Genomic DNA, 15,960 nt, shown 5'->3' with positions numbered 1-15,960 from the left:
AGTTATTATTTAATGGGTATAGAGTTTCAGTTTTACAAAATGAAAAGGGTACTAGAGGGACTTCCCTGGTGACACAGTAGTTAAGAATCCGCCTGCCAATGCAGGAGACACGGGTTCGATCCCTGGTCTGGGAAGATCCCACATGCTGCGGAGCAACTAAGCCCGCGAGCCACAACTACTGAAGCCCACGCGCCTAGAGCTTGTGCTCCCCAACAAGAGAAGCCACCGCAATGAGAAGCCCGTGCACCACAACGAAGACCCAACGTAGCCAAAAAAAAAAAAAAAAAAAAAGGAAAAGAGTATTAGAGATGGATGGTGGAGATGATTGCACAATAATATGAATTTACTTAATGCCAAAGAACTGTACACTTAAAAACGGTTAAGATGGGGTAATTCCCTGGTGGTCCAGTGGTTAGGACTCCGCACTCTCACTGCCGAGGGGGTGAGTTCAATCCCTGGTTGGTGAACTAAAATCCACAAGCTGTGCAGCACGGCCTCCCGCCAAAAAAAAAAAGATTAAGACAGTAAAATTTCTGTTACATATCTTTTACTACAATTAGAACAATAACAACACTATACCCAAAGGCTGCAGATTTTGGTTTCAGCAACTGGTGACCCATTCATTGAGATAGGGAGGAATATGAAGGGAGCAGCCTTGGGTAGGAGGAACATGGAAGAGTTTTGGAGTGTGCTAAGCTTGATGTCAACTCGACAATCAGATGGAGATGTCAAATAGGCAGCTGAGTATCTAAATTTGAAGTTCCAGAGAAAAAGTTAGAGATAGAATTACAGACTTGGAGAATTACAGACTTGGATTTAAAAAAGGATACATATACTTAATTGGGGGATTATTAGCATATAAATGGTATTCAAAACCACTGGACAGGATGAGATCACTTACGGAGAAGGTAGTCAGAGAAGAGAAGGGAGTAATAAAAATAGACACAGCCTCAAGCAGTCCACATTCAGAATTAAAGCAGAGGGCAAAAAATCATATTAATGAAGAGAATCGAGCAGTGAGATAAAGAAGGTGCTCTTTCAAAAAAATCAGATGCCCAGACCCAGGCCCTGTGAACTTGGTACTCAAGAGGTAGAAGGCAAATATGTAGTTTTAAAATCTCCCTAGGCTAATTCAATAGTCTGAATATAAGTGAGAGAGGGAAGCAGGTGAAATGCACAGTAGTAGTGGGAGTGGGAGGAAGGAACAGAATTGGGATATTATAAGGTACCATGGACAGGACTTGGTGACTGACTAGGCATGGGATAGTAAGGAGAAGAAAATTAATTACATATTGTTTCTTTCTTGGGAGACTGGGAGGTTACTGCTGTCAGTAAAACTAGTAATACGAGGTAGAAGGATAGAAACAAGGGTTTTGGTTGTTCAAGGAGCACAACGATCCTACTTTGAGCCCAAAGTTATATAGCTGGTTAAGTAGCACAGAAGGGCCTCAACCTACGTCTGATTGACTCCAAGCCAAAGTCTGAAGTACCAGTGGGATATTACTTAGTGATGTGAAAGTGGTCAGGGCAGCTGAAGTCTTAGGAGGGATGTGATCACCCAGGGAAAGAATATACAGATCGATATATTATTATCCATATACTTGGGGCAATTCTTAATAATAGTACAATGGACCTTCCTCCTCATCTAAAAAATGAAGATAATACTGAATTTGTAGATAATGCCCACTGAGGGCAAGGACCTTATCACAGTTTTTATATTCCTAGGTTTGCAATGCCTGGAATAAAATGACCACTCAATAAAAGTTTGCCAAAGCTTTGAAAAAACAAAACCAAAAAAACCCAAAAGTTAATAACCAGCCACAATTAGAAAACTGCTACACTAGGGACTTCCCCAGCAGTCCAGTGGTTAAGACTCTGCCTTCCAATGCAGGGTGCGCAGGTTGGATCCCTGGTCGGGGAACTAAGGTCCCACATGCTGTGGTGTGTGGCCAAAAAAAAAAAAAGAAAAAAAAAGAAAAACACTATACTATATGAGAACAACTATTTCTGACCAAACTATAGCATAGTTTTTTTTCATTTCCTCTCTATGTTTTATGCTACAAATGCACTGTTTTTTTCCTGCACCACAATAAGGTCTGTTTTTGTTTGTTTGTTTGTTTGTTTTGCGGTACGTGGGCCTCTCTGTCGTGGCCTCTCCCATTGCGGAGCACAGGCTCCAGACGCGCAGGCTCAGCGGCCATGGCTCACGGGCCCAGCCGCTCCGCGGCATGTGGGATCTTCCCGGACCAAGGCACGAACTCGTGTCCCCTGCATCAGCAGGTGGACTCTCAACCACTGCGCCACCAGGGAAGCCCTAATGTCTGTTTTATTAATTGTTTTGCTAGAAGTAGTAGATGGAAGATACAACTCAGACAGGCACTCTTATCCTCTGCTGGGTGTAAAATAAGTACTTTCTGGAAAGACAATTTGATAAGATGTATCAAGAGTCTTAAAGCCCTAACTCAGTAATCTTACTTAAGAATTTATCCGAAGAAAGCAATAAGAGATATGGCCAAAGATTTAGGTTGGAAGTAATCAAAAATATCCCACAATAGAAAAATTATTAAATAAACCATCATATAGCCATAGGGTAGAATATCATATGGTGCTCTTATGTCAAGTTTTTGAAGAACACTTAAGGATACTAGAAAATGCTTTTGATAAATATAAATGTATATATTTTATTATTTTGGCTGCGTTGGGTCTTCATTGCTGCACGCAGGTTTTCTCCAGTTGCGGCGAGTGGGGGCTACTCTTCGTTGTGGTGCGCGGGCTTCTCATTGCAGTGGCTTCTCTTGTTGCGGAGCACAGGCTCTAGGTGCACGGGCTTCAGTAGTTGCAGCACGCGGGCTCAGTAGTTGTGGCGCACGGGCTTAGTTGATCCGTGGCATGTGGGATCTTCCCAGGCCAGGGCTCGAACCCGTGTCCCCTGCATTGGCAGGCGGATTCTTAACCACTGCGCTACCAGGGAAGCCCGCTTTTGATAAACATAATGAAAAAAGTAGGATATAAACTATACCTAGTATGACAATGATTGTGTGTTTATATGTAAACACATACGTATATGAAAATTATATATACACTTCCCTAGAAAATTATATATATATTTATATTATATGTATGTATATATTTACCTAGAAAAAATATTAGAATATACCAAAAGTACTATAAGAGTCTCACTGGGTGGAAAGATTACAAGAGATCCTAATGTTCTTTATGTTTTTCAGTATTTCTAAAATTTCTGCAGAAAGTATATTTTTATTTTAAAACTCAATATGATAAATAAAATAAAGACAGCACTCACCTTCTTTCTTTTTCTAGAAGAATTTCTCGTGGGGTCAGGCTTTTCAAACTCTGCTGACTTTGCCTCCTCCTTCTCCTCTTCCTCATCAGGTATCAGAGAGTACTTGGTCCCACCTGGCTGCATGAAACAATCCTTTGCAAAGTGGCCTGCAGAAGAGAAGTAGAAAAGGTAGGGAGGGAAGAGGCAGTCTCTCACCTTAGCAGGTGGATCTTCCCTAGAAGTTCCTGAAGGGCTGGCTCGTTCAGGAGGTACTAATGAGTTCATTCAGAGCAGCTGTTGCCTTCAGAGCAGATTTTCTGTCACCTCAAGATGGCATTGCTCACTTAACCAGAGCCAGTCAAGCATCTGGTCCTAGAGCTGTGGGAAACACTGGCACGGCTTTGGAAATGGCATAGGACGTGAGGGCACAGGCTTGTGCTGCCCTCCATTAGCAACTGGGCTCTGGAATTTTTAAAGGTCTATTTGGAACTTATTCCTGACAATGAAAGGCTGCTCCAGAGAGCAGAATACTTAGCAGAGGGAGCCGAGTGGCAGGCCAAGCCCCAAAGGAAGACAGCTCTTAGGCAGCAAGCAGGAAGGCAGCACTCAGATTCAAGCTAACACACAGAAAGACAGCAGTCACCTAGGGGCACTCAACATTCACAGACTGTCAGGTCTGGCAAGGGTCTGAGAGATCATCAAATCCAACACTGCATTTGCAGAGGACATGAAGGCCCAGAGTAGAGAAGTACCTCAAGGTCACACAGACAGCAGCAGAGCTAAAACTTACCCCAGGTCTCATACCTCCCTGCCCTGTGCTCTTTCTGCTGCATCAAAACCAACCACCTTTGGCCTGCCTGGGCCAAATTCCATCTCTCATTATTCTTCTCTGCCTCATGTAACACCTGGTGGACACAAGTTGAAGGTAAGAGAACCCCACCCTCCCTGAGCCTACACTGCTATTAAGGGGCCCTTTAACAGATGCTACACAGCTGGTTTTGTCTGAGCTTTTTGTAGACCCTCTCTCAGGGGCACAAAGCATTTGACGAAGTCATCAAAAAGCTATGTGTAAACTACTTTGCAACTTGGAGTCCAGAAGCCGGATGGTGCCTGGAAGGAGAATACAGCATAGAGTTTTCCAAATATCTATGCTGGAAATGGTCCCACAATACTCATGAGGAAGTATTCTTTCTATTTTATTTTTCCCTTCCTCCCTCTACATTAATGACAAATTGGGGCTTAAACCCCACGACCTCAACCAGGGCACAAATCTGCTACCACTCATTGTAGAAAAATCAAGAGAGCTGGGTAGGTGAAAGGCTAGGGAGAAGGGGTGACAAATTGAGGTCACTCTGAAAACGAGAAGCCGGCAATACCTCTCATTATAGCTCCAACAAGGGAAGTCAGGCTGAAAGAGCTCTTTAATATTTGAGTAGGACTGGAGGAAACTTGAAGAAACAAAGCTAAAAGGAAGTGACTAGCCTGTATTCTTTATTACTAAAAAGATACTGTATTCAGAACTCTGAAGTTAAAGGTAATAAGGAAGAAAGAGCTTGACTTGGATCCTTAAGGAATATATTTCCAAGTCACTTAATTTTTGCAGCAGAACAATAATCATCCTTAGAGAAAAAAATTTAGAGTGTTAATCATAATCCAACACTCTTACCTCTCCTGGCATAGTACATGGGGACCTTGCCCAGGCAGGGCATCACCCGTAGAGAGAGGGGAGTAGTGTAGTGGTGGTGTAGTATCTGGCAGGGCCACCATTCAGAAAAGGAAACAGAAAAAGCAACAAGCCATGAACTCCGATGTGAGTCTAGTAGGAACAGCAGATGAGCAGGGGAGGCCAGCATTTGGCTAAAAACCACAGTGAGCTAACTCACACCAGGGGGCCTCCCGCATCCCGTAAAGGGTCCATCCACAAGGAGAGAAAATCTGAAATGATAGGGACTTCGCCTTACCTTTACAGCCACACTTCTTGCAGGTAGTGTTCAGGACAGCCTCGAGGGTGATCTTCTGCCCAGTGTAATCCTGGAAGGACCGCCTCCGCCTCTCTTCTTGCCTGTAATGAAATGATACTGACTGTTGGCCCTTTTAAGAGATAGAGATACTACAAGTTAATACTCCATGTTGTTTTTTTGTTTGTTTTGTCAGGTAGAAGGGAGAAAGGAAAAGCACTGGGCATAAGGAAACAGGCAGTGAAAGAAATGATATGAAATGACAATTTTTTTCATTCAGGAAAAGGCTCTGAATTAATAATTATGAATGAGACTAGATTCCATCTCACTGATGCACAGGGGATGAAGATATAATTACTCACCTTGCTAAGCCCCCTGCAATCCTTACAAGGTCACTCCTGGGTTTAAAAGACCTTCAAAAACTTCTTAGAAAATCAAGTCCAAGCTCCTTCGTATTCCAGGCCTTTCACAGTCTGTCTCTAACTTACTTTCCCAGCCTCATCTTGTACAATATGCTCAAGGCAAACCAGACTATTTTACCTTCCCCAGATGGTTCACTGCTTCTGCTCAGGCAGCTCCCTCTTTCTGAAATGCTCTGCTTCCCCTCTTTACTCCCACTTCACCACCTAACTACACCCAAACGTTTCAAGGCTCAGCTTAGTTACTGCCCCTCCTTCTAACCAGTTATCTTCCCTGAGCCCCTCAGCCAGAATTAATCTCTGTTCACATTCCCACGACACTTTGTAAAAATTCTAAACATTTGACCAAAGTATAAAATACATACAGAAAAGTGTTCACAAGTATACAGCTTCACTGATTTTTACAATTTGAAATATCCCAGTAACCAGTACTCAGATAAAGATGCAGAATATCACCAGCACCTCCGAAGCCCCTCTAGTCACGGTGCTTCCCCCAAGGGTAGCTACTATTCTAGTTTCTAACAGCATAGATTAGTTTTATCTATTTTTGTAAATTATATCAACAGAATCAGAGAATGGGCCCTTCTGTGTCTGGCTCCTTTCGCTACTTTGTGAGATCCAACCAACTGTTGTGTGTAGTTGTGGATCAACTATTCTCATTGCTGCAAAGTATTTTGCTGTTGATGGGTATCTGAGTAATTTCCATTATGAAAGTGCTTCTGTGAACTTTCTAGCACACGTCTTTTGGTGAACATATGTATGTATATGCATTCCTTTGGGAAATGCCTAGTTCCACGTAGGATGGGAACTACTGGGTTGTAGGGCATCTGCCTTAGTAGACACTGCCAGACAGTGTGTTTACCAATTACACTCCTACCAGAACAGCCAAAGTACCCTAGTTGTCATAGCTCTTATTTTTTACCTTTACTATAACACACAGTACCTGCACAGAGTACTCTTAGAAAATGTTTAATTGAAGAGTATCACTCCTGATCATTCTTCCTTTCAAACTCTAACTGTATCCTATACACATGTCAATCCTAGCACAAATCACACCACAGAGTTGTTTCTTCTCTAGATCGTGGGCCTGTTTAAAAAGTATCTTACTTGTGTTTGTTTCCCTGGCACCTCAGCCCAAGGCTTGGCAAGCAACAGCATCAAAAAATGCTTGTTGGGGCTTCCCTGGTGGCGCAGTGGTTAAGAATCTGCCTGCCAGTGCCGGGGACATGGGTTCGATCCCTGGTCCGGGAAGATCCCACATGCCGCAGAGCAGCTAAGCCCGAGCGCCACAACTATTGAGCCTGTGCTCTAGAGCCCGTGAGCCACAACTACTTAAGCCCACATGCCTAGAGCCCGTGCTCCGCAACAAGAGAAGCCATGACAATGAGAAGCCCATGCACCGCAACGAAGAGTAGCCCCCGCTCGCCGCAACTAGAGAAAGGCCATGCGCGGCAACGAAGACCCAACGCAGCCAAAAATAAATAAATAAATAAAATATATTTTTAAAAATTAAAAAAAGAAAGCTTGTTGAAATTTCTTTGTTCTTCATCCAAAATATTTTTCTTTACCTGAACGTCTTTAACTTTGACCTCTGACTTCACCTAAGATTTTCCAACCAGGTCTCTGTAGAGTCCAGCAAAAACAGAAATATTCTGCCAAAAGAGCCACATTACCCAGAAAAATGCAGGATAACAATATCAAAGCAAAACAGAGCTACTCACTTCACAAATTTCAGCCAACAGTTTCATGGGATATGTGGGCTCAAGAGAAAAAACAGAGAGGATAAAGATACTCCATATTCTGTCCCATTCATTCTTTAAAGTTCAGCTCAAATATCGTATCTTCTATAAACTCTACCACAAGCAGAGTTAAATACTCACTTTATTTTACTGATTTGTTTACATTTTGCCTCACCCTCTGTACCACAACCAGGACATGAATAGTAAAGTCTATGTCATGTTCTTCTCTATATCTGAGCAGAGAGCACACCATCTAGCATACTGTTGTCCAAAAGAATGCAAAGATGGACAGTTCTATAAATTTATGTCTGTACTGCTGACTATTTATGTCTGACTTTATGTCTATGGCTAATGAGCACTTCAAATGTGGTTAGTGATTGAGGAATTGGATACCAAATTTTATTTACTATTTTTAAAAAATAAATTTATTTATTTTATTTATTTTGTCTGCCACTGTCATTGTCATTGGCAGGCGGATTCTTAACCACTGCGCCACCAAGGAAGCCCCCAAATTTTATTTACTTTTAATTACTTTACATTTAAATAGCCTATGTGACTAGTGGCTTCCCAGTTGGGACACACCAGAAAAGCATATGGTTTAAGTTCTGAAACTGTCTGTTCAAATCCCTAGCTTTTGCCCTAGAAGAATCTTAGTCAAATGATAGGAGGTCTACTGTCTGGTATGGGTCATGCGAGAGGGTCAGTTCAAAGGGTGAAGCTTGAATAACAAAAACCAAGGTGAGGAGAGTGGAGAAGTAAATGTGAGTGAGTTACTTAACAACAGGCATAAAGTTTTAGTTAAGGAAGATGAGTGAGTTCTGGAGATCTAATGTACAATATTGTATGTATAGTCAACAATACTATTATACACTTAAATATTTCTTAAGCGGGTAGATCTCATGTTAAATGTTCTCACCACAATAAAATAAAATTAAACAAACAAACAGAAAACCCCACCAAGGCAGGATCTTGGGGACATAACTTGAACAGTCACGAAAACTCCATTGTTTTCGGATGTCCTTATTTGTAGAACTGAGTTTCAAGTGACTATGAGTTGCAGCTTAATCAAACCCTCATTATAATGAATTCCAATACACTGCAGATTCAAACATACTATAAGCCAAATCATACCTCCCACCTAACACCCAATTCAACAAATGTGTCACTCACCACCTGTCTCCCTTCCTGTCCTTATTGCCATCATGCTAGTTTAGGCTTCATTACATTTCACCTAAACAGTAATAATTCATTTACTGGTCTCCCTGCCTCTAATCCATCCAGCACACATAGTTGGATTAATCTTTCTTTTTTTTTTTTAAGTTTAATAAGTGGCAAGCACCAGTGCTAGTACAATGATATGAGTAAGTACATTAAAATGATAGGACATGGTAGATAGTCTACCAGTGGAAAGAGATATATAAATGGATAATTACAGTGTGGCGATACATAAATGCTCTTTTTAAAGACTATACTATGCTGGCTAAACCTAACTGGACACTGCATTTAACCCCTTTCCATTTGCAGATTCACTTATTAGATGACCTCGTTAATATTTTGGGGCCTGAGGGAATGAAATATAAGACAGCTAGATTTTGATGAAAAATGAAAGGTAGTTGACAAACTGTGTGTAGCTGGAGACAGCATGAAGATACTGAGCCTAACAGGGTGAGGCCAGAGAATGGGGTACCTGGAGAGAATAATCTGCTCAGGAGTCTCTCCCACTCAAAGGCTTTAAAAAACATTCATATTCTTTGACTGCTATTCAAAGCTGTTCACAATCTGACCCCAAGGTATCTTTCAAGCCCTACATTCTAGTACCTGACCATACCCTCTTCTTTCCTTAAATAAGACTCATGAATTGCCATGTGCTTTCCTGCCTCATGCCTTTCCTCAAACTATTTCTTCTGCCTGGAATACTATTCTTCCCCCTGCTGCCTGACAAAATCTTATCCATTCTTCAAGACCTAACTCAGTTGCCACCTCTTCTCTGACCATCAGGGCCTAATATCAACTCTTCCTCTTCAAGCTAATTCCTAGAATCCTTCCTTTAAAACACTCTTTTAACATTTATTACATGTTGCCTTAAAATTAAAGTTATTTGCATAATTATCTCATTACACTAGGCAGTAAGGTCCTTAGGCAGAAACCTTGGTATTGCCATTATACCTCAAATAGAATATGAGCCCAGTAAATATTTGTTGAATAATGAGTAAATGGATGCACTAACTTAACGACTACTATACATTAGGTACTATGGGAGATAAGATGTGGCCTCTGCCTCATGGGTTTTATATATCCTTTCAAAAGAAAGGGTATGATCATCTCAGATATTAGAGGAAAAACAAAGAAACATTTTAAAACAATAACTACAAGTAGCCACTATATGTTAAGTTTCTACTATAGATTAGACAATTAGGCTCTTTATAAACAAGATTTCATTTAATCATACCATCATTTCTAAGATGTAGGTATCATTACCTCCATTTGAAGAAGCTGAGGTTCAAAGAGGCTAGCGAATCTGCTCAGGGTGGTATACTAGCTTGTGGCAGAACTAGGACTCTTTCTGATTCAAGTCTAACTCTAAAACCTGTCATCATTCCACTACACCATGCTTCTTTCCTAGATGCAGTCTAGAAATAGTTTACAACAAAAGTTACTGTTCGGTCACTTAGTCATTACTAGAAGTAGTCCATACATAAAGACACATTCATCAGAAAACCAGGGGGTCCTTTTCCTTCCCCTCCCTTGTTGTGAGAAAGAGAAGTAGCTCTTTTATCTTACTTGTTTTGTATTTTATCCTTATGAGGGTGGCTTTGGGAAATTTCACTGCTTTTAATGAGTCTGTATAGACAGGATTCTTTGGAGCAGAAGTAATTTATTACAATGCAATCAGTAAATGCCAGACTTAAATAACATTTCTGAGCTCAGAGTTATAAAAGATTTCTAATGTAAATGGAAAGTGTTATATAACCACAGGCAAGTTATCACCAAGCATCAAGCTAAAACTAAAAAAATAAAGTAAAATGGAGATAACACCCACTTTGCAGGTTGTTATGAAAATTAGATGCATTGATGTACACAAACCACCTGGCATAATGCCTGGCACATAGTATGTATTCAATAAATATCATTTCCCTTCCTTTTAGGTAAATTTCCTTCTTATCCAAAATGATTTTGCTCAGAACTATAAACCTAAGGGTTTCCAAACATTGTGTCGCCAAGATCCCACTCAAACAACATTTATTATTTTTTTCTTATTAAAAAAAAATAATCAATAACATGATGGCCATTAAGAGCACCCAATTAGCATGAGATAAAGAATGTGATATTTATCATCAGAAGCAGTGAAATAATGTCATGGTTAACCTGAGGATAAATGTATGATTATTTAGTTGGCTTTCTGAAATACTTGAAACAGTTCATAAACCCCCAAGACTCCTTCAAGGGATATTAGTGACCTAGGAACCCCTGGTTAGAAACACTGGCATATACAGGTATACCCTCGTTTTATTGAGCTTCACAGATATTGTGTTTTCTACAATTTGAAGGTCTGTGGCAACCCTGAGTTGAGTAAGTCTACTGGCACTATTTTTCCAACAGTATTTGCTCACTTTATGTCTCTGTATCAAATTTGGTAATTTTGCAACATTTCACACTTTTTCATTATTATTATTATTATATTTGTTATGGTGATCTCTGATCAGAGATCTTTGATGTTACTACTGTCATTGTTTGAGCATTTTTTAAGCAATAAAGTATTTTTTAATTAAGGTACATACACTGTTTTTTAGACATTATGCTATTGCACACTTAATAGACTACAATATAGTGTAAACATTACTTTTATATGCACTGGGAAACCAAAAAATTCATGTGATTCACTTTATTAAGATATTTGCTTTATTGTGATGGTCCAGAACCGAACCCACAGTATCTCCAAAGTATGCCTGTATTCAAGAAAGATTTTGAGATAGCAAATTCCCTATATCACCAGACAGTATCCTACAGAGAAAATTTTCCATTCATAAATGAAAGGTCAGAAGAGCCAGTGAAAGTAAGGTGCTGTGTTCAGAACACAGCATATCCCAAGATGCAGGAGTCTAAAACCCCACTGGAGTTATTCCTCCTACATGGTCTCTGCCTTTTTTCAGTCCCAGAGCTAGGAGAAGGCGAATAACAAATACCTCATGATGAATGCTTGTTGGCTAACTGGTTAAAGGTCAGAAGCAGAAAAAGAATAAGGGGAAGAAAATGAAACCACTGACAGTGCACTTCTATACTAGGAGGTGCATGTTAGCATTTCATCTTAGAACTCTATGCAGTAATGTGTTATCTATAACACTTTATACCTCTAAAAACCAAAGCTCACAAAGGTCACATAACTCATCAATATCATAGTCTACAAATAGGAGAGTTCCCAGGTGGGCCTGATTCACTACAGCATTCTATGGTTTGAGAAGTAGAAGGATTTTAGTCTTTCCAAACATTTTACCTACTCAATGATAACGTTGTTGGGGTCAAGGTCCTTCCCAGTCCCTTGGTTGACAACCTTCATGGAGAGGGATACTTTTATCCTATCATTTTTCATCTGAAAAAAACAAAAGCAAAGTCAGCAAAAGCTCAAAGTACATCATTTAGACGGCTGGTCTAAAATTATTTAAGAATTGAAGTTTTTATCATGTAACAAACACTGAGTTCCTCTTATGGCCAAGGTCCTGTGCTAGGAACATTGTGGGTACTAATAAGCATAACAGGCAGATCCTATGGCAAAATCATTTTAGGAAATGGTTTTCTTATCATTCTTGACCCTCCTGGGGGGAAAGACAAAAATGGTTGCTCAGAAATCTGGAGCCTGTGGAAGTAACCAGGAAGAAAATAAAAGCTGTTTCTTTTAGATAGTTCAGCATAATAATCTGTTCAGAGATCCATGAGCACAGAATAGGTTTCAGAATGTTCCAGTGGACTAGATATCCTTTTGGACTTCGTCTAAAAGCTTCTTAAACATGAAAGCAGGGGCTTCCCTGGTGGCACAGTGGTTGAGTCTGCCTGCCGATGCAGGGGACACAGGTTCGTGCCCCGGTCCAGGAAGATCCCACATGCCGCGGAGCGGCTGGGCCCGTGAGCCATGGCCACTGAGCCTGCGCGTCCGAAGCCTGTGCTCTGCAACGGGAGAGGCCACAACAGTGAGAGGCCTGCGTACCGCAAAAAAAACAGAAAACAAACAAACAAAAAACCACGAAAACAATTAAAAGCATCTTTAAATGTGAAGACAGTTGTTAGGCACATTGGTCTTCTTTTGCTTCCTCCAGCATTTGAAGGCCCTCTTCACTTTGGGGTCTTTGTATCAGCTATTCTCTTTGCCTGGAATATTCTTTTCCTAACATTTCACATGACTAGTTCCTCTTTCTTTGGGTCTCAGCTCATATACCACCCCCGCAGGAAGCCCGTTCCTGACCACTTTATCTAAATCTACCTCCACATTATTTGAACCTATTAGAGCACTTACTATAACTTATAATTATTTTTAATTATTTTAGCTTGCTTACTTTTTATTTGTCTCCTCCAGTTATAATCTATATAAGTTCCATAACCACTGGAGTCATTTACATCTGATTCTTGTATCCCTCAGACCTAGTACATAATAAGCACTCAAATACTGTCGAATAATATCTCTTTCAGGCCTGTCTCCCCTGCCATTCTCTGGTAAAAGAGCAGGTCTCAGTGTATGTGCACACCTCTCCTGTGGTCTGTCCACACCCGCAGACCCTCAAGTGAGTTGCTGTTAACAGGATCCTCCAGTGCTTTCTCATTTCCCTCACATTGCATGGTGCCAGGTATGAGGAAAAAATGACTGTAAACTCTATGCCCCTTTTTGCTTTGGTCCAAATTGAAGTGCATCTGGAAGATTTCTACTAAAAGATAGTCTCATCGATTAAGTTTTCTTCTCTCTTTTTGGGTCTTTACTTTTTTGGTATTTTCTCCACACCCACCATGTGGGTGAGCTTCAGGGAAGGAAGTTTTATAAACATGTACTTATTGCACCACACTTATTACATACAGTTCACACCATTCCTTCTGAGTTTGCATGACAGACAGCCCAAAGGTTTAAATTCAAGTCAGATTATAGTGGCAGGATTCAAAAATAAGATTATCAGCCACGGTTAACAATGCATACACACTCATGAAATATGATCATGAAATACTAAGAAAATCCCAGGTTTTCCTAATCCTTTCTAACGAGTTACAACTACACAGAACTTTACCTCTCGTCCAATAAGCTTCACCCACACTTTGTCTCCGACATCTACTATCTCAGAGGGCTTATCCACGCGACAGGATGACATGTGAGTTCGATGGACCAGACCTGAGCACAAGAAGAAGAAATAAAATAAGGCACAGGGCATGTCTGGTATTCACACTCTAAATAACACAGTAAGGAGAAGAGTTGGAGATTCACTGAAAAAGGTTTCATTAATTTAAAACTGCAAATTAAAACAATTTGAGGACTTCCCTGGTGGCGCAGTGGTTAAGAATCCGCCTGCCTCTGCAGGGATCGAACATGGTTTCGATCCCTGGTCCGGGAAGATCCCACATGCCATGGAGCCCGCGTGTCACAACTACTGAAGCCCGCGCGTCTAGAGCCCAGGCTCCGCCAACAAGAGTAGCCCCTGCTCGCTGCAACTAGAGAAAGCCCACATGCAGCAATGAAGACCCAACACAGCCAAAAATAAATAAATAAATAAATTTATTTTAAAAAACAAAAAAACAATTTGAAATCACTTTTTATACCTAATCAACTAACAAATATTTTTTAAAATAGTGTTTAATGTTAGTAGAGATGTAATACAACAACTACATTTATATAATACTGGTAAAAATACAAGTTGGTAAAATTCTTTGAAAACAAAGGGCATAGAAATGTTTATACCTTTGATGCAAGAATATCACCATTGGAATTTTTCCAAAAGAAAAACTCAGTAGAGGCAAAAATCTATGGCATATAAAAATACTTGCAGAAAATAACACACCATTGTAAAGCAATTATACTCCAATAAAGATGTAAAAAAAAGAACTTGCAGTATTATTACCTACCAAGGTTAAAAATAAAAATTACGAAACAATCTAAACGACGAATAATTGGAAAACAGCTTGGTAAATTATGATAAATTTTTCAAAGAAGAGTCAACAGGGACTTCCCTGGTGGCGCAGTGGTTAAGAATCCGCCTGCCAATGCCGGGGACATGGGTTCGATCCCTGGTCCGGGAAGCTCCCACATGCCGCAGAGCAACTAAGCCCGTGCGCCACAACTACTGAGCCTGTGCTCTAGAGCCCGTGAGCCACAACTACTGAAGCCCACGCGCCTAGAGCCCGTGCTCCGCAACAACAGAAGCCACCGCAATGAGAAGCCCACGCACTGCGACGAAGAGTAGCCCCTGCTCGCCCCAACTAGAGAAAGCCTGCGCACAGCAAAGAAGACCCAACGCAGCCAAAGAAACAAAGGAGTAAGCAGCCATTTAAGTTAGTTACAGAAAATAATTATGATAAGTGAAAAAAGTAAATATAAAAAAGGTGACATTTTTAATCTATTAAATTAGCAAAATATTTAGAAGATAATATCCAATGTTGATATGAGTATAGCAAAATAAGAAATATTTCTGAGGCTAACACAAATCTTTAGAAACCATTTAGCAATGGCTATCAAGACTGATAAAAATATTTAATAAAATTAAATCCTTTTCCTTGTCTGTCCAAGGTCTTTTTCTGGGAGAACCACCTTCCCTACGTTCTAAAATAATCTGGTCAGTCCTTGTAATTTGGTCGGAGCTGATCTGACCCCCAGCTGTGGGCACATGACACAGGCGTAGTCAATCAAATTACTTCATTCCCCGGGCCACAACAATTGATTGGTTCAGGGACAGACACAAGATGCTAGCTAAATCAAATCAACTTTCTCATGCCTTTTGTCAGGATTATAAACTACAAAAAGTTACCAATGCTCATCTTTACCACCAGGTGGCAAGAGTAAGCCAGAGGGAAGCAAAAGAAGAGCCTGCATAAACAAGCGACCAAAGCCCTGAAGGCATAAACTGAGCACCTGATCCAGCCCTGGTGGAAGCTAAATTTACTCCCCAGCTAAATTAGACAAAACATTTCTCCTGTATTTTTGTCCCTTGCACCAAGAGTTCTAATAATTAACTTGACCTATAATCACTTCTGAGACTAAAAAAATAATCTTATACACAGAAAAATCTATATGCACCTAGAAAAGTGATCTATATCAAAATATTCAATGTATTTTTAAGACAGAAAAAAATTAGAAACAACCTAATATCTAGCAATAGGGTAATGGTTAAGTCAACTATGGTATAGCTACTTGGCCCATTAAAAACAATGTTCAAAAGATTATGTAAAAATACATCAATAATTCATTCTTTTGCAAATATTTATTGAGTGCCTACTATGTGCCAAGCATTGTAGGCAACTAGCATTTTCTCATTTAAATAATAAAAATGCTTGGGCTTCCCTGGTGGCGCAGTGGTTGAGGGTCCGCCTGCCGATGC

At 40.3% G+C, this 15,960-nt stretch overlaps 1 protein-coding gene across 1 annotated transcript in view; it reads right to left on the bottom strand.

Annotated features, from left to right (window-relative positions):
- The window catches only part of ZCCHC17 (zinc finger CCHC-type containing 17), a 46,733-nt gene that overhangs the window by 14,150 nt on the left and 16,623 nt on the right, over positions 1-15,960 (bottom strand). Inside the window, exons 3-6 of the mRNA XM_007468644.1 lie at positions 13,663-13,763; positions 11,896-11,987; positions 5,245-5,345; positions 3,305-3,450 (exon numbers count right to left, since the gene is read on the bottom strand). Coding sequence (XP_007468706.1) covers positions 3,305-3,450; positions 5,245-5,345; positions 11,896-11,987; positions 13,663-13,763 — 440 coding nt within the window. The remainder of the gene's footprint in view (positions 1-3,304; positions 3,451-5,244; positions 5,346-11,895; positions 11,988-13,662; positions 13,764-15,960) is intronic.

Source organism: Lipotes vexillifer, unplaced genomic scaffold, assembly GCF_000442215.2.
Source record: "Lipotes vexillifer unplaced genomic scaffold, Lipotes_vexillifer_v1.1 scaffold1261, whole genome shotgun sequence".
Classification (NCBI taxonomy): Eukaryota; Metazoa; Chordata; class Mammalia; order Artiodactyla; family Lipotidae; genus Lipotes; species Lipotes vexillifer.
The sequence above is the reverse complement of the archived record's forward strand: the minus strand, read 5'-3'. Positions and strand labels throughout refer to the sequence as shown.